The sequence below is a fragment of the Pan paniscus genome, chromosome X (assembly GCF_029289425.2).
Source record: "Pan paniscus chromosome X, NHGRI_mPanPan1-v2.0_pri, whole genome shotgun sequence".
NCBI lineage: Eukaryota > Metazoa > Chordata > Mammalia > Primates > Hominidae > Pan > Pan paniscus.
The window spans coordinates 40,028,830-40,054,066 of NC_073272.2; the positions used below are offsets into that span (position 1 = coordinate 40,028,830).

The following is a 25,237-nucleotide window of genomic DNA, read 5'->3' on the forward strand; positions in this document are numbered from 1 at the left end:
GAGCCCAGGAGGCAGAGGTTGCAGTGAGCCCAGATCCTGCCACTGCACTCCAGCCTGGGCAACAGAGCAAGGCTCTGTTAAAAAAAAAAAAAAAAAAGTCCGATGCAGTGGCTCATGCCTGTAATCCCAGCACCTTGGGAGGCCAAGGTGGGCGGATCGCGAGGTCAGGAGTTTGAGACCAGCCTGACCAACATGGTGAAATCCCGTCTCTACTAAAAATACAAAAATTAGCCAGGCGTGGTGGCGTGTGCCTGTAATCCCAGCTACTCAGGAGGCTGAGGCAGGAGAATCGCTTGAACCCAGGAGGTGGAGGTTGTAGTGAGCTGAGGTCACAGCACTGCACCCCAGCCTGGGTGACAGAGTGAGACTCCATCTCAAAAACAAACAAACAAACAAAATATATATATATGTAACTTATTCATTCATCTTCTATAACTGAAATAATTGTTGAACAGCAATGCTCATTGCCCCCCACCTCCAACCCCTGGCAACCACCATTCTACTTTCTCCTTTTATGTATTTGACCATTTTAATACTTCACATAGGTGGACTCATGCAATATTTGTCCTTCTGTGACTGACTTATCTCACTTAGCATAATGTTCTCCGTGTTCGTTCGTGATATTGCATATGCCGGGATTTCCTTCTTTGTAAGGCTGAATGATATTTCATTGTGAATATATACCACATTTTCTTTATCCATTCATCTGTTGATGAATATTTAGGTTGTTTCCACTTATTGGCTATTGTGAATAGTGCTGCAAGGAACACAATAATACAAATATCTCTTTGAGTTTCTGATTTCAATTACTTTGGCTAAATACCCAGAAGTGGGCTAAATCATATGATAATTCTATGTTCAATTTTTCGAGGAACTTCCCCACTGTTTTTCATAGTGGTGGCACCATTTTACATCACCACCAGTGGTGTGGAAGAATTCCAATTTTCCACATCCTTGTCAACACTTGTTATCTTTTGTCATTTTGATAATAGTCATCCTAACAGGTGTGAAGTGATATTGCACCGTGGTTTTAATTTGCATTTCCCTAATTATTAGTAATATTGAGCACATTTTCATATACCTTTTAGCCACTCGTATGCCTTTTGTGCAGAAATATCTATTCAAATCTTTTGCTTATTTTTTTAATTTTGACTTTTATTTTTTTGCTGTTAAATTGTAGGCATTCCTTATATTTTGGACATTAACCCCTTGTGAGACACAGGTGTGCAAATATTTTCTCCCATTCCATAGGTTGCCTTTTCACTCTGTTGATTGTTTCTTTTGCTATGCAGAAGCTTTTTAGATCTCATTTGAAGTATTATTACAATAAAAAAGTCTTACATTCAGAGTTAGTAAGATTTTAAAAATTAGATCATAATAAACAAGTATCCCAAAGAAGATCTGACAATTAAGGAGAGAAAAAACTGTATTGTTCTTTTCTTCCTTGTTACAATAATAAAACCTATTCACTATACAGAATATTATGGCTGAAATCTCGTTAGCTTGGTCTGAGTTGCATTTTGTATAATCTAGAGGTGACTGAAGGGGAGCACTGAGGTGGAGCTGTCCACTGATATTTTGGAGGAGCTGATATGTTGGAGTCTTTAACACCACACTCAGGTTTGATCATTTATTAGAAGGACTCACAGGGATCAGCATACAGTGATACTCATGGCTAAGATTTATCACAACAAAAGAAACAAAGCAAAATCAGCCAAGAAAAAAGGTGCATGAGGTAAAGTCTAGGGGAGACTAGGCACAAGCTTCCACAAGTCCCCTCCCAGTAGTGTCACACAGGATGTGCTTAATTTCCCCAGCAAACCAGTTCCCAAGGCTTTTACTGGGGACTGGTTACAAAAGTGCCCTCTGCCTAGTGTGATCCCAAATTCCAGACACCCAGAAGGAAAGCAGGTGTTCAGCATAAAACATAGTGCATATCCAAACAGTTTGGGCACAGTGGACCACCCTTCTCATTTCTGGGAATGGTGGGAACCCTCCTAAAGTCCAAGTTCCTAGATGCTAGCCAAGGGTCAGCCTTGTAAGCAGCCCTTTAAAGGACAGCCACCTCAAGGCGCTATGTTAGCTTTTTTCTGCATAATCAGGCTCTCATCTCTCTTCTGAATTTTGCTCAATTTCTTTTACCTAGATGTACTGTAACTGGTAAGGGAGTGTATGTTATATCCATGGGAAGACAGCCTTAAGATTTGAGTTGTTTTCTTGCTTCAGCATGGATCCCTGGAGGCCTAGGTTCCCCTGGATAGAATCAGTCCTATTGCTCACTTCCCTTTATTGAAGAGTCTCTCTTAGGAGCTCCTTCTCACCCCCTAACATATCAGAAAACACAAAACATACACATAGATATTCAGTTAAGTTTACTTCAGATGTGAGGGTATTTTCAGATTTTGTCATTTACCAGGTGCTCTACTGGGGTTATGAACTGGATATTCTTTTTTTTTTTTTTTTCCTTGTTCTGGGCTTGTCCTTTTAGATGTGACACCAGAAGTGACACCTTCGCATGACTCAGATCACTGATTTTTTAGAAGATTTAAATCATATGGAATTTAGCAACAGCAAGTGGGGCATTATCACTCCAGTTTCAAGGCTTTCTGTTTCTTCTGTAATGACAGCTTTTCATGCCTAATGCTCAGCGTACTACTGAAAAGTGCATAATAGCTTCCCAGTCATTTGTCTTCTAATATAGTACTTAGTAATGCAGCTTCAGGAACCACGTGTATGAAAGGCTCCATATAAAACCAAATAATGTAACACTGTTCTACTCTAATTTCTTTCCCTATAGATGTAATTTACTTATGGTAGTGATTGCTAAAATGTGTTCAGCTAATTTGTAAAACCAGTAGAAAAGAAAATGAATGTATACCACTATATTAGTTTCCTATGGCCACCACAACAAATTACCACAAACATGGTGGCTTAGAACAACAGAAATTTATTTTCCCACAGTTCTGGAGGCTAGAAGTCCAAAATCAATGTTTCAACAGGACCACAATTCCCTTTCCAGTGGCTTTCAGTCATCCTTGGCATTCCTTGGCATCACCCCAAACTCTGCCTCCATCTTTGCCTGGGCTTCTCTGTGTATCTTCTCCTCTTCTTATAAGAATATCTGTCATTGAATTTAGGACCTACCCTACTCCATATGACTTCATCTTAACTAATTACATCTGCAAATATCCTACTTCTGAAAAAGCTCACACTTTGAGTTTCTAGGTAGACATGAATTTTGGGGAAATGCCATTCAACCCACTATAACCACATATCCACATGTCCCTATGACACCATAAAAGGGGTTTCCAATCATTGCTATTCTCAAATAATGAAAGTTGTTATAGAGGGATTTGTGGATGAGGCCCAATCCTCAAGAGGAGTGAACCATTGTCATATTAAAAGGAATATTTCTAAAAAAAAAAAAGCTGGAATACTGTTATTCAGGTATTTATACCAATTATGTCCAGACTAAAAATGTTAAATGTTTTACGATTTTTGGTAAAATGTTTTAAAATATTGGTACCTAATGGGAAATATATATCTCATGAGGTAGTAATAAATTGGTACCTAATGGGAAATATGATACTTCCATGAATCTTTACAGAGAACACCAAGAACCCAGCAGGTATGAAAATTCTATATTATTGGGAAAAATGATGACAAAAGACAGTCTCTCACACCATGAACAATGATATATTCTCTTAGAGGCAGTGTACCAGAGCGTCAAGGACAGGGGCTTCAAAGCAGAGTCACAGTTTGGTTCAATTCAGAGCTCTACCACATGCTAGCCCTTATGGTTTGGGCCAGATGCTTCTGAGTCTCAGTTTCCTCAGTTGCAAAATGGAGATACTTATCTTAATGCATTATATGAGGGTAAATGAGATCGTGCTTGTAAAGGACACGCGCACAGAAGAAATTCAAGTAATGTTGGTTGAATCAAGTTATGATCTAACCCAATCTCAAGACAAGCACTGACTCAATTTTGGCTATCTCTGTGGTTTTCCTAAACAGGTTACACTGACCCACTGAACTTCCATTAGCATATTTTGAAGAAGTTATTCTAAATGCCATTATACCCCATTCATTTTTCTCTAAGGTCTTCAAACTTGGGATCTAACATTTAAATCAAAACAACCTGGCCATTATAGATCCTTCATTAATAAATTGAATATGGCAATTTTATTCAACATCTCTGGCTTCTTCCAACACCAGCCCATTTGACAAGAACCCATCTAGGTTTGCTGAGAGTATTATCTATCTTATTTCCTCATCATTCTTATGTTGATATAACTAAAATCATCTGGGTAGAGATGCCAGAGGGCTAGAAAATTCTGTTTCCCAGAGGGAGATTCAGAGAGTTTATCTCATAATCAATTTACATTGGGGATAGAGATTAAGTCTGCTTAAGTCTCCTTTTGGGACTTGGCTGAATTTGACAAAAAATAAAATCAGAAACATCCATTTTTAAGTGATTACAGGGTTCTCAAGGATGTAATATGCACAACCAAAACATCCTTCCTCTATCTCCCAGTCAGCTGTTCAACTGGTAAGAGTTGTCAGTGAAAGAAACTGGAGTTTAGAGGGCATGCAGTCTGATTCAAACAAGGCAGGATGGAGACAAAAGAGAAAATGGATAACAGGACCCTATGAGAATACAACCTCTGTTTGCCTTTGGCTTTTGAGACACTTGCACCATGTTCCAATACTTTAGGAACAACTGAACTCCTTTTAAGAGCACCAGGATTGCTGTATGATTGTCCATCTCATCAACATCCATGTTTGCTCATCAACATCCATGTTTGATCTGGCCCAGCACACTACTTGTTTTTTATTTTTTAGTGTTTGTTCACCCAACCACACTAACTCTGCACCAGGTTTTCCTGGCGTCATGAGAGGCTTTGTTTATTGTCTTTTTTTGTTTCATTTTGCTTTGTTTTGTTTCAGCCTTCAGGGTGTTTTCATTAATTCCTAAATAAGTTTCAATCTTATACCAAAAGAAAAAACACCAAGCAACAACAGAAACTAAGGGTTGGAAAGGATTTATTTATAGCAACCATCCTTTTCATGGAGAGAGTGACCATCACTCTCTCAAAATGGTCATTGAGCCCTGCATAAATCATCCCATCATTCTCAGCAAACTATTGCAAGGACAAAAAACCAAACACCGCATGTTCTCATTCATAGGTGGGAATTGAACAATGAGAACACATGGACACAGGAAGGGGAACATCACACACCGGAGCCTGTTGTGGGGTGGGGGAAGGGGGGGAGGGATAGTATTAGGAGATATACCTAATGTTAAATGACGAGTTGATGGGTGCAGCACACCAACATGGCACATGTATACATATGTAACTAACCTGCACATTGTGCACATGTACCCTAAAACTTAAACTATAAAAAAAAGTACCCAGTACTAAGGCACTCTTTATATACTCAGCTATTTTGTCTGATATCTATGTAGTCTGACTGTTCTCATCAAAAGTTTATACAATCTGACTGAGAATTATCTTTGAAATTGAGTTAGAATTGGTCTTGCTATGATTCTTCTCATTGTTCTCCCATTTTATTAGTATCTTTATAAACTCATTGGATGCTAATACATTTGAAGGTTTCAATTTATTATAATTATTATTCTTATTAATTATCAAATTGTCCCATATTTGGTCAATGTCATCTTTGTTCAAGTTGGGTCATTTTGACCTAACTCCATCAGTCTTCGATAACTCTCTTGCTTTGTGGTGTGACAAGATGTTCCAGGCTCATCTTGTACATTTCTTTATTAAGACCAAGAATTAGCCATTGCTCTAAGAAGACTTGGGGCATTTTCAATTACTTTCAAAGTCACACTTGGGAGAAATTTCCTTTCTTGAATGATATTTTGTCTGATTATTAAAATAATATTCCTTTTGATAGAATATACTAAAGAAGATTTAAAAAATAGAGCCACTGATACCACCATCATCCAGAAATAATGGATGTTAACATTTTATCTCTGGAACCATCTTTCCACTTAAAGTTTCATGCCGTGCCTTTCCTTTTTCTAAACAGTAGGAAAAGAGATGATGAATGAAACTAGACATTTTAAATATTTAGACAAAATAGGTTGAACACATATTTTAACTTGTTAATCATTTTTGAAAAATCCTAATATTGGCCATTAAACTTCCAGGGCAAGCTGGTATATGTGGGAAACTTTAAATTTGAGTAATTTGGATTTTGCAAAAGTCTTTTTGCTACCATTGTTGGCTAATGCCAAAGTTTGTCTGCAGAGCTGTAAGAATGCACTGGAAGGCAAACAGTACTGTATATATTAATAGAAATGAAAAGAGGGCAAAATGAAAAGTCATTACAGAACCAGAGAGTATTTTTTTAACTTATCAACTTTTCATGTGTAGCATATATAATAAAGCTCTTACAATGTTTAAAGCTGGGGTTTTAGATTGATGGAGAGCTCTATAAATCCCAGATTACTATTAATGTGCTTGTAGTCCAGCTCTAGTTACAGGGTTGTCATTGTTTCCAGTGAAAAGGTTTGTTTTTATTTTTTAAAGATCTTTAGTAGCCTGGAAGAATTAAAATGGTGATTTCTAGCAATTTTAAGCATGAAGTAGATACCAATGTCATTCACAAAATAATATGAACTAATTGTCTAGTTAAGTGTCTTTAATATCTTTGTTCCCCTAAGTGAGTCCAATGTGAAAGCAACCTAGGAGCTGCTCCCTCTCAACCCCCATATCATTGGATTCCACCTTACTTGAAGCTCCTGTGGCTGAAAGAGGACTAAAGTGGCATTTTCTGCCAGGCTTTGTCACGCTCCCTTTTGCCCACAGGTGCTTTCATGTCCAAGGGGCTTTTTGTGCCTACAGGGATATTCCGCACTCTTTGTCCTTTGTTTACAGTCCAATTTCATAACCTTATGAATTTGTCAAACATTTAGCATTTTTTAAACCTAAAATAATAAACGTTCCTCAAAGCACAGCTACCAAGTCAACGGCATAAATAGCCCTTGGGAGCTTTTCAGAAATGCAAATTCTCAGGCCTCAACCCAGACCTCCTGAATCAGAAGCAGCTGGCTGTGTTTTACCAAGTCCTCCTGGTAATTCTGATGCATATTCAAATTTTCATTGCTTTAAATATTCACACACTACTTATACAACCAATAAATCAAATGTATATTAAGTGAACAAAACAAATCTACTCAACCATTTACACATTGATTGCAAACTTAATGAAATGCTTTTAAACATTTAACTTAATCACAAGCCTAACATTTCAGATTTCCCTGCATTAAACATCTTACAAAGGAAAAAATACACGTAAAATACCACATTGATTACAGAGCCGATTATTATTTTTACAACAAAACTGGGCACAAAGCTATTAATATCATAGATTTAATTTTGGTTTTTTATTCTTAAATCTCCTTTTATTTTTACTTTTGTATGGTCCTGGAATTTAAACTTCTGTACATTGCTGGATTGTCGGGAATTCTACAAGAGACTCTTTATACTTTCTCAGGGTTTATGTAATTTTTCCAGACTGGAAAGAACAAACATATCACCTCGGGAAGTCAGGGATACAGGTTAAGTGGATTACTGGCCACTTAATTTTGGTTGGTTAGTGGGAACTGGTTGCTAAATTCAAGGTGACTTAAACTCAAGCTGCTGGCCACTAGACAATATTTTTTTATCACATAGTTTTTGGTTTTTGTCATGGAATCTATATTGTTTTCTCATTGCTGCTTTAACAAATTACCACATACTTAGTGGCTTAAAACAATACAAATATATTATCTTACAGTTCTGGAGGGCAGAAGTCTAACATGAGTGTACAGGGCTGTGTTCCTTCTGGAGGCTCCAGAGGAGAATCCAATTCCTTGTCCATTCCAGCTTTCAAGGGCTGCCTGTATCCTTGGGCTTGAGGCCCCCTTTCTCCATCTTCAAACCCAGTGTCTTCATAGCTTCTCCTCTCATTTCTAACCTCCTGCCTCTCTCTTATTCTCTAGTGTTATATTGGGCCCACCCAGGGTAATCTCCCCATCTCAAGATCATTAACTTATGAATATGAATCTTCAAAATTCCTTTTGTCAAGTAAAGCAATATATTCATTGGTTCTGTGGGTTAGGACATGGACATCTTTGGGGACCATTATTTTGTCTACCACATGACACATTTTGTCAATGTAGTTCCCATTTTTACTGTGCATACACATATACACAATGTATTTTTTAATTAGGCTTTACAATGTATAATTTTATTGCCTGGTTTACAACTAAATATATTGTGAACATTTTCTTTTCTTTTATAACAGTTAAAATAATTGCATAGTTTGGAGAAAACATAATTTACTAAGCAATCTTGTTGGGGAAATTTAGGTATAATTTTTTTCCAAGGAGATTTCATTCTTTTACAGTGCTGTTAGAAAAAAGGAGAGTCTGTCTTATATAACTTTCTGTAGATGATAGAAACTTGCCCTTCAATTTAGCCTTTTAACTTGCTTCTCTACATCCACCTAATCATCAGTCAAGTAATTCATTTTCTTTTTTCCTGTCCATCTCTCCCATTTGCTTCCTCTTTTTTACCCCATCTCCCTGGCACACATGCAGACAGATTTCTATTACTACCCCAGCGCTTTCTGATCCTTCCCTCCATCGCCTCCCTTTAAAGAGGCTTTCTTTCACTTTAAAGAGACCATTTTAATTGATTTTGATCAACTCTACTCAAAACTTTATCCTCAGTTTCGCATTAGGATTAGCCTTTAATAATCTGAAGATATAATTCAATTGTTTAAAAGACCATGTTAGTAAGACCTTGGTAGAGTTACATGTATCAAGAAACATAGGACTTGGGCACAATGTACATACGGCTGACTTTCTTTTGAAAAAGGAAAGTAATTTCTGAGGGGAGGGCAGGGCAGAGGTAAGAAGTAATTGGTACGTGAAAGAAGTGAGGAAGTGTTAGGGACCATTATGGAAATGTATTTTTTTTTGTTTTTTGAGACAAAATCTCACTCTGTCACCCAGGCTAGAGTGCAGTGGCATGGTCTTGGCTCACTGCAATCTCCACTTCCCTGGTTCAAGTGATTCTCCTGCCTCGGCCTCCTGAGTAGCTGAGACTACAGTCGCATGCCACCACAACCGGCTAATTTTTGTATTTTTAGTAGAGACGGGGTTTCACTATGTTGGCCAGGCTGGTCTCGAACTCCTGACCTTGTGATCTGCCTGCTTCAGACTCCCAAAATTGTATTCATTATTTTAAGGCAACTAACAAATGATCTTCTTTCAGTTAGGACATTGGAGCAGCAGACTTTACTGGTCATGAAATTTGCATGATATCTAAAGTTGTTATTTCTGGAAATAGGTAAATGTCAGTTCATAGTAACTTTGTATGGAAAGGCACGTGCCAGCTAGCATAAAAGTGGTACATGCAGATGGTAGTATTCCAGAGTCCTGGGAGCCATGAGGTGCTCAAACATCACAAGGCCATCACAACCAGGTAGAAATGCCTCAGGAAAGCAGAGGGGTTGGCCATGCCAGCCTTTACACATAGAACGCTTCTTGGGCAGCCAGATGTCATGGTGCACAGACCCACAGCTCTCTCTGCACACAACATGCTCACAGTTCCATCCATAGGAGGAAGGGAAGACACAAAAGCACCCCAGCGTGCAGGTTCCCCCATTTAGACAGCAGGTTCTGTTTCGTTCCTTACTGTCCTGTGTCCCCATGGATGGCACAAACTCTGAAATAAGGACGAATTGCAGGCTCCTCCTGGGGCTGAGTGCTGTCCCCTCTGAAAGCCAAGTCTTCCTGAGATAGACATGCAAGTTATGGTGGCCCAACCCAACCTGGCCAACTAATTCCAGTTCAAATGCTTTTGAAATGGCCATGATCAAAATTACACTCTGTCATTGTCCCCTGAACGTTTAGGCAGGCCAGAGGATGAGAGAGAGCAGCCGTATTTTTATCTTTTAAATTGATTCTGTTTTGTTTTTTTTTTTGAGATGGAGTTTTGCTCTTGTTGCCCAAGCTGGAGTGCAATGCAGCCTCTGCCTCCCGGATTCAAGTGATTCTCCTGCCTCAGCCTCCCGAGTAGCTGGGATTATAGGCACGTGCCACCACGCCCGGCTAATTTTTTTTTTTTTTTGTATTTTTAGTAGAAACGGGGTTTCACCATGTTAGCCAAGCTGGTCTCGAACTCCTGACCTCAGGTGATCCGCCTGCCTCGGCTTCCCAAAGTGCTGGGATTACAGGCATGAGTCACTGCGCCCTGCCATGGATTCTGATTTTTAAAGAAATTTAGAAGATTTAAGTTTTGTTTGTTTTTAATCTCTGGCAGCACATGACTCATTGCAATATTTAATAATATATTAACCTGGCCTGGTTTCAATATTTAAAAACATTCATCTTTCTTATTGGCATTGTGTTGTAATTAATTAGTTAAATCATCAAAAGGTTTCATTTCCAGAGAAACAGAAAAGTGAATCTTAAAATTTAGACTTCTTAGCCAAGTGCGGTGGCTCACGCCTGTAATCCCAGCACTTTGAGAGTCTGAGACGGGTGATCACCTGAGGTCAGGAGTTTGAAACCAGCCAGGCCAACATGGTGAAACCTCGTCTTTACTAATAACACAAAAATTAGCCGGGCGTAGTGGCGCATGCCTCTAATCCAAGCTACTCGGTAGACTGAGGCCGGATAATTGCTTGAACCTGGGAGGGAGAGGTTGCAGTGAGCCGAGATCATGCCACTGCACTCCAGCCTGGGCGACAGAGCGAGACTCCGTCTGAAAAAAAAAAAAAAATTAGACTTCTTTTTATGGACATTTAACTAAGTTAGTGTTTTGGAGTAAATGGTTATTATCGTTTTCCTCATTGGAAACTGCATATGCGACTGGTGCTAGCCAACCGCTGGACTCCTTTTCTAGTTCACTTATATATAAGACCACAAATGCTGCTGAGGCCTGTTTATTCATGGTACAGTTTCTACTATTTCTAGGACTGTTTGGCTTACAAATTATGTTAGTAATTTGTGGCTTATGCAGATAAAAACAATACATATCTATACTATATGAAGAGAAATATACTTAACAAAACCCCACAAATATCTATGTATAGTTATAGTTATATATAAACACTTTCCTACTTATGTAAGTAAATAAATTTACATGTACATAATATTCACTCTTCTTTGATATTACTATTATAATTTTGTACATTTTATTTACATTAACTTTTTTCTTATGTGCATCATGTCCCTTCAGAAGCATAATTTATTTCATTTCATGATTTTTATTACTACAAATGATCACAACTTGAAAAATGGGAGCTCCTTTAAGCTGACTGTTTTTCTTTCAGCAGTGCCTCTGCCATTTAAAAAACAAATCACTCTTGTTTCCTGGCAAGAACAAAATGTTACAGACCTATTCTGATTTTATTCTGCCCAATAACATGAAATTGACTATCCTCTAATAGTTTCTGGTTCTTTTTTAAAAAATAGAACAATATTAGAGACAAAAATCTGGTCACTAGGGATGTTTACAAGTGTCAAGTGGGGAAAGACTACAGCTACTGCTGCTGCCTTGGGACTTCTCTTGGTAGCGACTGAGCTTAAAGAAAATACGTCTTTTATAAGTGTGTAAAATCTTGTTCTTTCCAGTATAGCTTATCATATCGTTATCCCTTACTTTTCTTATTGTATGAGATTTCAGCAATTACTAAGAGTTTCTTCCTCTACATTGATCCACTGTGTCACCCAGCGGCACAGTAGCCCACTTTCCTCCCACCTCCTCTCTCACTCCGTTTTCTAGGACAATGGTTCTCAGCCTAGTCTTCATATTGGATTAGCTTGGGGAGCTTTAAAAATGTTGATATGGGTCTCACTATCATAGCTTCTGATTTAACCTTCCAAAAAGCAGAATATGGCATCAGGATTTTGTAAAAGCTCCGTAGGTGATACTAATGTGCAGCCAAAGTAAAGAACCTCTGTTCTAGAAAAGTGTTGCAACCTGAGTAAAGCCAACCAGGCATACTCCCATGAAATTACACCACAGAGGTTCCAGGGATACCAGCTTGACATTATAAACAGAAAAATTAAAGGCATGCTTATCTTTTGACTGCTTTGCTTCAGGAGTTTTGGGGATGGGGACTTATTAAAGAGAGAAAAACACACCTGCCTTTTTTTCAATCTTCTTGAAAGACTCATGTGTACAGGTCATTGACTTCTCCAATTGCTCTGCTAGCATTTCTGTCTTTCAGTCTCATCTTCCTCACTCCTTCCTAACCTTGCTCTAATTACTTCAAGGTTTTAAAAGGCCTTGATTTCTTCATCTTTGAGGTTAAGATAATGTCTGCATGTGACACACACTAAATCTAGCAAAATTCAACAACATACTGTAAAGTTTGAGAAAACCATAACAGGTTGGCAGCCGAAGGTCCTAGCTGCCTAAAATGATTTGAGAGGCTATAATAGAAGTCAAATCTGCTTTTCTGGCTATGAGATTCCAGAAGGTCAACTGCAGTGTTAATCCAGACTTTTTTTATTTGTCTGTACACACTTTAGGGAGTGCTACATGTTTAAAGAAGTCTGAAGTATGACCTCTAGGATTAAACACCCCTCTGCCCCCACCCTCTCCTTCTCTCTCTCTCTTTCTTGGGGTTTTAGACATCATAAAATTAACCAATTCATCTGATATAGGGAAGTGATAGTTGATTATGATTATATACCTTATTGACATATCTACTTCCACTTAAGTTACTTTTCCATGATGGAAGCCTGCATTCTTATAGTATGAAAAACAGAATGTCTGTTTTAGTAAGAGGACAAAGGCCTAGGACCTACTCTATTTCTCTGTAATCTATTAGTATTAGTTCTTCACTTAGTTCCGATACACACCCAAGTCTGGGAACCATTGTCTTAGGGCATCAAATAAGTAAGGGTAGTTGCTTCTCTAACGAGAAGGGCCTTAACAGAAGGTGGTGAACTATTCTTTGCTCAGAGGAGTTTAGCTGCCTTTTTCCCTCAATTCCCTCCCTGCCAAGGATATTATAGACAGAGTCTTCTGTTTTTGTGGGCTGCCATCTCAGAAGCATTGTCTACTCTTGATATATTGCCTGGTTAGGATTTTAAGAAAATAATAGATGATGCTTTCAAAAATATGGCGGTCTCAATTCCCTCTTTCTTAGGAGTCTCAAACTTTAATATGCAAATGAATCACCTAGAAACCTTGTTAAAATGCAGATTCTGCTTCAGTAAATCTGGGTGGGGCCTGAAATTCTGAAGATCTAATATGCTCTCAGATGATGCTGATGTTGCTACTCTGAGGAGCAAGATGCTAGCTTTGGTTCTCAACTTTGGCAGCACGTTACAATATAGTAAGAATATTTTTTAAAATAATGATCCCTAGGTCCCACTCCTAGAGATTTTGATTTTTCTGATTTAATTGACAGAGAATATGGCCTGGGCATCAAGAGTTTAAAAAACTCTCCAAGTTGCCAGGTGCAGTGGCTCACGCCTGTAATCCCAGCACTTTGGGGGGCCGAGGTGGGCGGATCACCTGAGGTTAGGAGTTTGAGACCAGCCTGGCCAACATGACAAAACCCTGTCTCTACTAAAAATACAAAAATTAGCTGGGTGTGGTGGCAAGCCTGTAATCCTAGCTACTTGGGAGGCTAAGGTGGGAGAATTGATTGTACCTGGGAGGAGGGGGTTGCAGTGAGTTGAGATCACGCCACTGCCCTCCAGCCCGGGAGACAGAGCAAGACTCCATCTCAAAAACAAACAAACAAACATTCTCCAAGTGACTTTCATGTGCAGCAAAAATTTAAAACCCCTTGTCTTAGTCCACCATCAAAAGTTAACCAATATCACATTTTTTTAAAATGGCTCTTTGATTCACTTCTCATGCTATAAAATATAGCGTGCTTAGGTAGTTCAAAGCAGTGGTTTACAAATCTCTATCCCCACTGACCCTGGTGTGGAGAAGCTTCCATTAGAAGTGGTAGAATAAGAAAAATAAGAATAAGAATTATATAGTGAATTTCATAAAGCTCAAATAATTCATTTCAAGGATTATTCTTTGAAAAGACAAACAGAGAGCCAAATCATGAGTGAACTCCCATTCACAATTGCTTCAAAGAGAATAAAATACCTAGGAATCCAACTTACAAGGGATGTGAAGGACCTCTTCAAGGAGAACTACAAACCACTGCTCAAGGAAATAAAAGAGGATACAAACAAATGGAAGAACATTCCATGCTCATGGGTAGGAAGAATCAATATCGTGAAAATGGCCATACTGCCCAAGGTAATTTACAGATTCAATGCCATCCCCATCAAGCTACCAATGCCTTTCTTCACAGAATTGGAAAAAACTACTTTAAAGTTCATATGGAACCAAAAAAGAGCCTGCATCACCAAGTCAATCCTAAGCCAAAAGAACAAAGCTGGAGGCATCACACTACCTGACTTCAAACTATACTACAAGGCTACAGTAACCAAAACAGCATGGTACTGGTACCAAAACAGAGATATAGATCAATGGAACAGAACAGACCCCTCAGAAATAACGCCGCATATCTACAACTATCTGATCTTTGACAAACCTGAGAAAAACAAGCAATGGGGAAAAGATTCCCTATTTAATAAATGGTGCTGGGAAAATTGGCTAGCCATATGTAGAAAGCTGAAACTGGATCCCTTCCTTACACCTTATACAAAAATCAATTCAAGATGGATTAAAGACTTAAACGTTAGACCTAAAACCATAAAAACTCTAGAAGAAAACCTAGGCATTACCATTCAGGACATAGGCATGGGCAAGGACTTCATGTCTAAAACACCAAAAGCAATGGCAACAAAAGATAAAATTGACAAATGGGATCTAATTAAACTAAAGAGCTTCTGCACAGCAAAAGAAACTACCATCAGAGTGAACAGGCAACCTACAAAATGGGAGAAAATTTTCACAACCTACTCATCTGACAAAGGGCTAATATCCAGAATCTACAATGAACTCAAACAAATTTACAAGAAAAAAACAAACAACCCCATCAAAAAGTGGGCAAAGGACATGAACAGACACTTCTCAAAAGAAGACATTTATGCAGCCAAAAAACACATGAAAAAATGCTCATCATCACTGGCCATCAGAGAAATGCAAATCAAAACCACAATAAGATACCATCTCACACCAGTTAGAATGGCAATCATTCAAAAGTCAGGAAACAACAGGTGCCGGAGAGGATGTGGAGAAATAGGAACACTTTTACACTGTTGGTGGGACTGTAAACTAGTTCAACCATTGTGGAAGTCAGTGTGGCGATTCCTCAGGGATCTAGAACTAGAAATACCATTTGACCCAGCCATCCCATTACTGGGTATATACCCAAAGGACTATAAATCATGCTGCTATAAAGACACATGCACACATATGTTTATTGCGGCATTATTCACAATAGCAAAGACTTGGAACCAACCCAAATGTCCAACAATGATAGACTGGATTAAGAAAATGTGGCACATATACACCATGGAATACTATGCAGCCATAAAAAAGGATGAGTTCATGTCCTTTGTAGGGACATGGATGAAATTGGAAATCATCATTCTCAGTAAACTATCGCAAGAACAAAAAACCAAACACCGCATGTTCTCACTCGTAGGTGGGAATTGAACAACGAGATCACATGGACACAGGAAGGGGAACATCACACTCTGGGGACTGTTGTGGGGTGGAGGGAGGGGGGAGGGATAGCTTTGGGAGATATACCTATTGCTAGATGACAAGTTAGTGGGTGCAGCGCACCAGCATGGCACATGTATGCATATGTAACTAACCTGCACAATGTGCTCATGTACCCTAAAACTTAAAGTATAATAATAAAAGAAAAAAAAAGAAAAGAAATTATAAAAAAAAGAAAGAAATTGTCTTTCACACCTTTTTGATGTTGAAATATCCTTTTTAAATTAAATTAAGGTAGTAACATTATACCTGTTTATTTGCTTTTCTCATGCTCTTAATTTGGTAAATAAAGAGTTGCAAATCTTATGTTGATCTCCACATATTTTTGGAAATCTTGCTGGTTCATGAAATTTGAAAATCTGGGAGCCATGGGCATGATAAATCCATTAAAAATTAGAAAAAATCTGATCCTTAAGTCTAGAAAAATATTGTTATAGGAATATAGTTTTTAATCTTTGATTCTCTAATCCCTGGGGCCAAGCAGTCCTTGAATTTTGTAAGCACCAGAGTTTATTGCTTTCTGTGTCAGTTCAGGTCCACTAAGCAGATTTCAAGAAGGAATTAGACTTGCAAGAGATTTATTGAGGGAAATACCAAGAAACATAAAGAGAGAGGCAGCAGGAGTGGGCAAGAGGGCCTTCAGACAGGGAGGCAGGTCTGACCCCTGTGGGAAAGAAGGACGCGTGGGTAGGGAGAGCCTCAGCCAGTAGCGCGGCTCTGAGAAAGTCTCAGCCAGGCTGGTGGGGAGCCCCAGAGCACAGACTGTCCATCAGAGAGGTCCCTGTCAGGCAGGAATGGCCCAGCGCTATTCTCCCCACTGTGTTCTGTCATCAGGTTGGAACAGCCTGGGGAGGGTGGCCTTGGCAGGAATGCTGCAGGGCATCCGAAGGTGTAGCAGCTAGAGTGTCAGCCAATGGCTCTCCTCACAGCAAGTTCTCTTCTGTAGGGTGATCTGTGTGTGCACTTCCATGGCTGCCACACTGGGACTTGCAATTCCACAGTGAAAATGTATCTTTTTTCTGTTGGATGATGTGAAAGAAAATTAGCCATATGGCAGGTCATTAATGTTTCTCTGTATATCTTGCTTTTGGTCTTGTCCCTTTTAACCAATGGCCATTTATTAATTATAACTCATCATTATGTCTGCTGGGCCCACAATTATCTCCATAAAAAATGTAAAATCGCTGGTCACTGGATAAGTCGTGGGAGGTAGAACATCTGGCTTATGTAATGAATACATGTTTAATATTACCTTTTAAACCTGTAATGTTGGTAGGTTTTCATGTAGTAAAAATTCTATTTATTAGTGTTTCTTGTTATTATTTCTGATCTTGTATTAAATAAGGCATTATTAAGCATAATTATCTTAGAATATCTTTTTCTTGGTTTGCCACAGTGTATTGTCTAGCATGACAGATGCAGTATTGGCTCGAGTGTATAAACAATCAGATTTGGACACCCTGGCTAAAGAAGCATCCATCCCAATTATCAATGGGCTGTCAGATTTGTACCATCCTATCCAGATCCTGGCTGATTACCTCACGCTCCAGGTTGGTTTATTTATTTGTCTTACAAAAGAGCAAAATCAAATAATTCCTGACTTGCTTTAAGTGAAACAGTTTACTTAAATCATGGTATTGGTGTTTTATTTTCAAATACCAGCTTGACAAAGAATTACAGCTTATGTATGCATTTTCTGGGGAAAACAGGGCATTGTTAAAAACAGACTCTAAGATCGCTCTGCACTCAACCCTATTCCCAAACCCTTTTAGCCCGTATCTCATCTTATGTTCTGTCAATCCCTTTGATTTTTCGGTGCCATATTTAACACAATGAATGAATAGAGAACACTGGAGCATACAAAATGGACAAGCCATATCTGATTTTATAGACATCAGGTCTGTGGCTTGGGAGTGAAGACTGGTGGAGTGTGCTTTGAATATTCAAAAAGGTTAGTTACTAAGTCACTCTGGAAGAGGGGGCCACTTTCTATCATTTTAATAAACTGGTTATTTAAAAGTAGGGTTAAGAATATGCAGAATTTATAGAATTGGGGCTCAAATTTAGCCATTCTAGTCCTCCCAAATTAGGAACTTGAATAACTTTGAAAGATTCCTCTTGTTTGGTTTGCCATAGCCAATCTACATTATATTGCCCCTGGAAATCCTAACAGCCATGGTTTCTATGTCTATGGATAACTCTGAGGAGACAAGATAAACTGGATAGGCCCATCTTCTTCCACATTTGAATAAACTACACACATTTAAATGTGAGGTTAAGCTCAAAACAAAACACTTTGGACATGAGGATGAGATCCATGCAGAGAAGATGATATAATTATGTCAGATACCAAAGTGGCTGTCTGTGGGTGTGGCTTTACATATACACCAGATAATTTAATGCTTCCCCCTGGAGCTTTATCATTACTAGATTATAAATTCATTGAGGGAAAATGAGCTGTCCTATTCATCATAATGTCCCCTGAAGGACCTTGTGCAATGCCTTCATATAGGAGATACTTAAAGTAGGAGCTGAATGAATAAATAGCAGCTTGTTAAGAGCATGGAATCTAAATCAGATGGATCTGGAATTAAATTCTAGCTTAGCTAACTAGTAGTTCTGTGATCTCCAAATTGCTTAGCCTTTCTCTTTTTTAATCTTTTTAAATATATAAAATATATGAAACCTACAGACACTTCAAGAAAATAAAACAAACATTCATGTGTTCACACAGTTTTGTCAATTCTTAACATGATGTTAAGTTACTTTATAATTCTTTGCTGTTTTTCAATAAAACATTAAAGATAGAGTTGAAGCCCACCATGTAACTCTGCCTAATCTCATTTTCTTCCCTTCCACAAATATGTTATTATCCTGATGTTAGTATCTTTACACATATCTATAGCCATAAACAACCAACAGTATTATTATTATTTTTTGTTATTATTATTATTTGAGACAGAGTCTCACTCTGTCACCCAGACTGGAGTGCAGTGGCATGATCTCAGCTCACTGCAACCTCCGCCTCCCGGGTTCAAGCGATTCTTGTGCCTCAGCCTCCGGAGTAGCTGGGATTACAAGTGTGTGCCACACCTGGCTAATTTTTGTGTTTTTAGTAGACATGGGGTTTCATCATGTTGACCAGGCTGGTCTCGAACTTCTGACCTCAGGTGATCCGCCCACCTTGGTCTCCCAAAGTGCTGGGATTACAGGAATGAGCCACTGCACCTGGCCAACTAACAGTATTATTGAGCATCTTTGTCAACTTCATATAATGGGAACATGCTCTGAGCCACCATGCTATACTGTTCCAGGTATTCTGTATTTCCCCTTTCTCATACCAAAGAATTTCAGCTCCATAAAAGCAGTGATTTTTGTCTCCTTTGTTTATTGTTGTATCTCCAGGGCCAAGGACAGTGTCTCAGTGTCTGGATATTAATGGTGCTCATTTGTATCCAATGAATGAATACAACTAAGACTCAGATTTGAAATGTATGAAACTCTTAGTCTCTGTTCAAGTTCATATGGTGTCTTGGTTTAAGATATTAAGACATTTTACCACGTTTTTGGGATTGTACATTCATATTATTGAGTTGCTCTGTGTAATGCAAAAAAATTGGGAATTCATTCCTTCTAACAAGGCACTAATACTGAGATTAAGACTATTTATTTTAACCTTAATAATTGCTACACATAAGCGAATTTACGTCTGGATTTCATCTCCTTCATCCCGTGCCTTTCAGGAACACTATAGCTCTCTGAAAGGTCTTACCCTCAGCTGGATCGGGGATGGGAACAATATCCTGCACTCCATCATGATGAGCGCAGCGAAATTCGGAATGCACCTTCAGGCAGCTACTCCAAAGGTAGGGAAACTTTTTGCCTTGAAACTAACCCCTCTCTTAAATCATCCTCAGATGCAATTACCCAGTGACAAAAAAAGCTCTCTTCCATTTAAGTATAGCACAGGTGAGGCCACAGAATTTAGGTTACGTTACCAGCCCTACTATTAAATAGCTATCTGGCCTCTTGAGAGTCCAATTTCCCATCTCTACAATAAGAGATAGTCTTGGCTGATGCCTTTTATTCTATGAGTTAGTGTTAAAAGCATGTCTGAATTATCCCTTTGAATACCCTGCTGTAGGCCATTATGATGACTGGCATTGTGCATTACCACCACAAAGGCTGAAGAAAGCAATAAAATCCAGGCAGCATAGAATTCTCAACCCATGGGAATGATACTGTCATTTTTCTAACGCTGCAATTTGGTAGAAAAATGTGAATCCAATGTGAGGATCACAGTGATGGCATCTACACCAGCTTAGTATTTCAAAACTCAACTCTGGGGGCCTTTTGGCTTAGAAAATTTGAGCCCCACATGGCTATGAAAATGACCCCTGCATACTTCCTACCTTGCTGCTCTCTTACAGCATGTATGGAATACATGACTTCTTTCATAGGCCCAATGTAAACCTTTTGATACACAAGAAACTGGTAATAATTGTTGCCTCTGAGGAGAGGAACTGGGAGGTTTGAGGATAGAGGTAGGAGGGAGACTTTATTTTGACCATACAGTCATGTGTGGCTTCATAACAGGGATACGTTCTGAGAAATGGGTCCTTCGATGACTTTGTTGTTGTGGGAACATCATACCGTGTACTTACACAAACGTAGATGGTATATATTTTTATTTATATATATTCTTTCACATGGAAAAATAAATGTTCCAGCACCATTACTAAATATCAACCTTAGGCCAGGCACACCACCACAGGCACACCACCGTGGGGATTTGTGTACAGGCGATTTATTAAGGAAGTACTCCCAAGGGAGATCCCTAAGGGATTAGGGGGAGCAGGACAGGGAAAGGGAAGAATCTAAGCAAGGATGCCATTTACAGTGACCAACCATCCTGATTTGCTCAAGATCAAGAGATTTCTGGGGACATGGGGTTTGGGGTGCTAAAATTGAGAGTCCGGGCAAACCAAGGTGATTTGGTCACCCTAGTCCCATGTCATGCACAGTCCCACAGAAAGTAGCTTCAGCCTGATCTCACAGGTGAGCTCTGGAGTGTAAGTTATGCCCTAAAGTTATCCCAGCATTGGTCAAGGGCAGCAGAAGAGGTGGAGTGGTAAATCCCCTGGCACTTTTGATGGGAAAAGCAGCCTGGTAGCCAGAGAGCTGTCCCCTGAAGACAAACTGCACGCACTAGGTATTAAAAACACTGAAACTGGGGAAGGGAGCAGAAGCCATGAAAAGGGATCCCCCGGGGGCCTCTGAGTAGATCACCAACATCATCTGCTGCATCCAGCCAAAACAAAACTAACCACCACCAAATGCTTTCACCAGGTGTTTTTATCTTGCTGTCTTGGATTCTTAGGGCTGCCATAACAAATTACTACAAACTACACAGCTTAAAACAATACAAATTTACTCTTTCACAGTTTTGGAGACTAGAAGTTTGAAATCAAGGTGTTGACAGGCCACACTCCCTCGGAAGCCTCTCAGGGAGGATCCTTTTTTGCCTCTTCCTGCTTCTGGTAGCCCCAGGCATTCCCATTTTCCCTCTGTGTCTGTGTCTCTCTGTACAAATCCCCCTCTTCTTATAGGGACACCAGACATATTAAATTTAGGCCCACTCTAATCCAGTATGAACTCATCTTAACTAATTACATCTGGAAAGACTCTATTTCCACATAAGGTCACATTCTGAGTTTCTGGGTGGGAGTGAATTTTGAAGAACACTATTCAACCAAGTACACCAGCCATAGAAAAAATGTACTGCATGCAGTGGAAGTCATCCTATTATAGTAAATTTGAGGGACTCAGAGAGATGACCCTTACAACAGATAATTCTCCTCTTTTATTCAGCGTGAACTGAAATAAGGGTCAGATCCGATATGTGCTTAAAGTGGCTTTTATTCACTTTATGGGAAGGGTGAGTACACTCTCTATACAAAGCTAGTTTGAAGAAAGGCTCTGTATTAATGCAAACTCTTATTGCATTTGGTTCCCACAGATGAAACATACATTAACAATAATTGTTCCCTGCTATGAAGATCTTTTGGAAGGCTTTATTCTGTTGAAGAAATATATGGTTTAAACATTTTATTGCATGCCAAAGATGTTTTATTAACATCAAAGGAAAAAATTCTAATATTACAGAGTAATTGCAGTATTGTTCTTAAGGAGAAACTCATTTAAATGATAAAGAGTACTAAAACCTGGTTAAACCTTGGTGGGAGTAAGAGTTTTGCAAAGTCTTCTGGAAAGTCTGATAGTGCAAAAGTCATTCCATCAATTTGTAAGTCTTCAGTTGTTAGTAGACCTGTTTCCTTTAAAGATAAAGCTAGGAGATTTATTGTAAATTTTAGAAACACTGAAACGTTTCCAAGGCCATGATTAATCTATTTCCCCATTCTTTAACCAAGAATAACTTACATGTTCAAGAAAAAATAATTTTGTCCATGATTGTAAAATTGCTCCATAAACTATCAATAGTAATGATTTTAACATTGTTCTAAGTGAATACTTAGAGTGAACTGGGTGTGTTAATCACCTTCTTTGTCTGGTTTTAAAATTTATGTAAAGGCTAGTGAGTGATTTAGTATTGAAAGCTGAGATGTGAGTAAAGAATTCCTCTCTGTATTCTAAGTCATGCCTCAGTGCATGCAAGTTTGGGTGATTTTCTAATTTCCAGACCTCTCTGTTGGTTCTCTAAGTACTTATTGATTCCTTTTCTAAGAATTATTGTACTTAGGGTGTATAAAACCTACTCTCCAAAGGGAAGGCTAAATTTTCAGGGTAGGAGGCACCTGGGGGAATATCCAAGTCTCTTCATTTATGTTTACCAGTATGGCTGTTCACAACATTAGTTGCTAAATTAGCTAGCCTTTATTAATTACTTTCCCCAAATCTCTATAAACAAGGCTCCAGAATTCATGGCTATATGAGGGTAGTAAAGCTGCTAAAATGTCTGCAGGCATCTTCATCAACATCTGAGTAGTTTCTTCTTTCAAGAATGCTTTAATAGAAGAAGAAACTATGGTAGACAATCATGTGCAAATAAACACAATTTCACAAATAAACCTAGACATGCCTGTCACAGGTTGGGTTTCTTGGGAAGCAGACTCAGAGTTTAGTGTGCAGCACAGGCAGGATGCTTATTAGCATGTGCCCTTGAAATCAACAACTGTGGAAAGGAAGGGAAGGAAGCAGGAGTAAGAGGGAGAAGCTGAGTTGCGATGCAGACCCAACAACAGCCTTGGCTGATCTTATGGAAAGTTCTGGATCTGAGATGTCCATTCATCTGTCTGGAGTTGGGCAGAGGAGGGTCAGGTTTTCATACCCTCCTGTCAATCAGCCATTGAATGTGGGTTGCCCCGAAAGGGTGTGTGACCTTGGGTGCGGCTGCTCTCTGCAGCTGAGGCAGTGCCCAAAGGGGGCTGACAGCTGAAAGCCGTCTTCTGGCAGCACTCCCAGCAGCTGGGGGAATAAGTCCTTTATTCATGATTATTCCTGGAGGGGGATCTCGGGAGCATACCACAGCGTTCACCACAATGCTTCAGTGAAAAGTGATAAAAATCAACTCATAATCAATGCTAAGAACTTGGGAAAATGAGAAGGATAGAGGAAGGTGAGGATAATTACGGTGTTTGAACTGACAAGACTTCCATATGGAGGGTCTTGGAGGTGAGGCTGGGCTAGAGTTTTGAGGAGCTGACACATTGTGATGAAGAAGCCCAGGAGGGGACAAGAGAGGAGGTGTTCAAGGGTGAAAGGCTGTGATGGCAGAAAAGGGCAAGATGTGTACAGGGATGACAATAAGATTGGCTTTCCTGCAGCAAGATGTTGAGAAGAATTAAAAGAGACAGAAGCAGAGGATGGAGGTGGGGAGCCTTGATGCTCTTAATCAGCTTTGACTTAAGAAACAAGTAGTAAACATCAGAGGCTTCAGAGAAAACAGTTCTTGCTGCTGTGTACAGAACAGGTTGGAGAGTGAGGGTAGAGGCAGGGAGGCTGCCTGTGGGAATCTGGGATACCTTGGGGAGCTTTAGCTGTTCCCATGATGTCTCCTCAGCCAGAGTAGGAACTAGGCTGAGCAAGCGAGGCACCTAGGGTGCAGAATTTGTGCATGCATGACCCTGAGAATGTGTGTTTCTTTAAATTTTTTCTAGCACCTCCTTAAATGTTTTGCCCTAGGCACCTCGCTTGCCTCTCCAGAATCTGACTCTGCCCTCACCAAACCATCCGGGACAAATATATAATCTTAGCAAAAACAATGTATTTGTTCTGTCAATGCCTTTCAAAACAAGCACCCTGCCCTCAAAAGGCTTGCTGGGGAATGCAAAAGAATGAGAGGTGTGTAATGGGGGAGGGGGAGCTGTTAGTATTTAGCTGGGATGGTCAGGGAAGGTTTTTCTGAGGAGGGGACATTTCAACTGAGACCTGAAAAAGTTATCCACATGGAATGGGTGGAAGAAAGAATTTCAGACAAAAAAGGATAGCATGTGCAAAGATAGACAAACATGCATTCATTTGCACACTTCTGAATATAATCCTCTTAAGCCATTATGGCAACCGGAAGAGGTGCTTCCAAGAGTTAGAAAGCACCATGCCTTATGTTTGCCTTTATGATTAAAGAAGTCGGAGATAGTGAAAGCTGGGGCAATTGGTTGTCTCTTTAAATTCCAAAAGGCACTATTGAGTTTTGGAATTCTAGATGTAAAAATCATATTCTACTGAACATGGTGGGACCACATCTTGAAAAAGGGAAGGAGACGTGATATTGAAAAGAAAATAATATATATGTAAGAAAACATGTATAATAAACTTACCTAAATAAGATTTAAATTCTTCCTCCTTTAGGGTTATGAGCCGGATGCTAGTGTAACCAAGTTGGCAGAGCAGTATGCCAAAGAGGTATGCTCTTTACATGTAAAGCTATTATTGCCTTTTACTGTCCCATGAAGTTATTTAACCAGCGTGCTTATGTATGCTAGAATGGTACCAAGCTGTTGCTGACAAATGATCCATTGGAAGCAGCGCATGGAGGCAATGTATTAATTACAGACACTTGGATAAGCATGGGACAAGAAGAGGAGAAGAAAAAGCGGCTCCAGGCTTTCCAAGGTTACCAGGTTACAATGAAGGTACAAATTGATGCCTCTCTGAAGGTTCATTAATTCCATTCATGAAGGCCAGAACCATCTAATCACTTATTCACTTTAGGGGGAGCAGACTGTCCTTTCATTCCCTATAAAAGGACTCACTGACTGTATCCCCTAGGGACTTCTCTCCTTCCAAAGATTAGCTGTGTCCTTTGGAAAGGCATTTTTGTGCTGGATGAAGGAATTTGAAACCCACTGAGAAGAGAGGAGCAGGCTTTTCCCTCTCACAAGAATCGAGGCATTGCAGTGTTTTACTCTTTGTGTGTTTAGAGAAATTAGGTTACTTCTGATGCATGCAGTTTCTTATGATTTCTCCCCTAAGAAAAG

General features: G+C 39.3%; 1 protein-coding gene and 1 pseudogene across 2 annotated transcripts in view; one reads left to right on the forward strand and one right to left on the reverse strand.

Annotated features, from left to right (window-relative positions):
• OTC (ornithine transcarbamylase) overlaps positions 1-25,237 on the forward strand; it is a 91,623-nt gene that overhangs the window by 52,812 nt on the left and 13,574 nt on the right. For both annotated transcript variants that reach the window (XM_057301046.1, XM_003815381.5), the window contains 4 exons: positions 17,137-17,290; positions 19,484-19,606; positions 24,609-24,662; positions 24,743-24,892. In XM_057301046.1, coding sequence (XP_057157029.1) covers positions 17,137-17,290; positions 19,484-19,606; positions 24,609-24,662; positions 24,743-24,892 — 481 coding nt within the window. The remainder of the gene's footprint in view (positions 1-17,136; positions 17,291-19,483; positions 19,607-24,608; positions 24,663-24,742; positions 24,893-25,237) is intronic.
• Positions 8,401-11,078, reverse strand: LOC129395203 (protein Cripto-like; annotated as a pseudogene).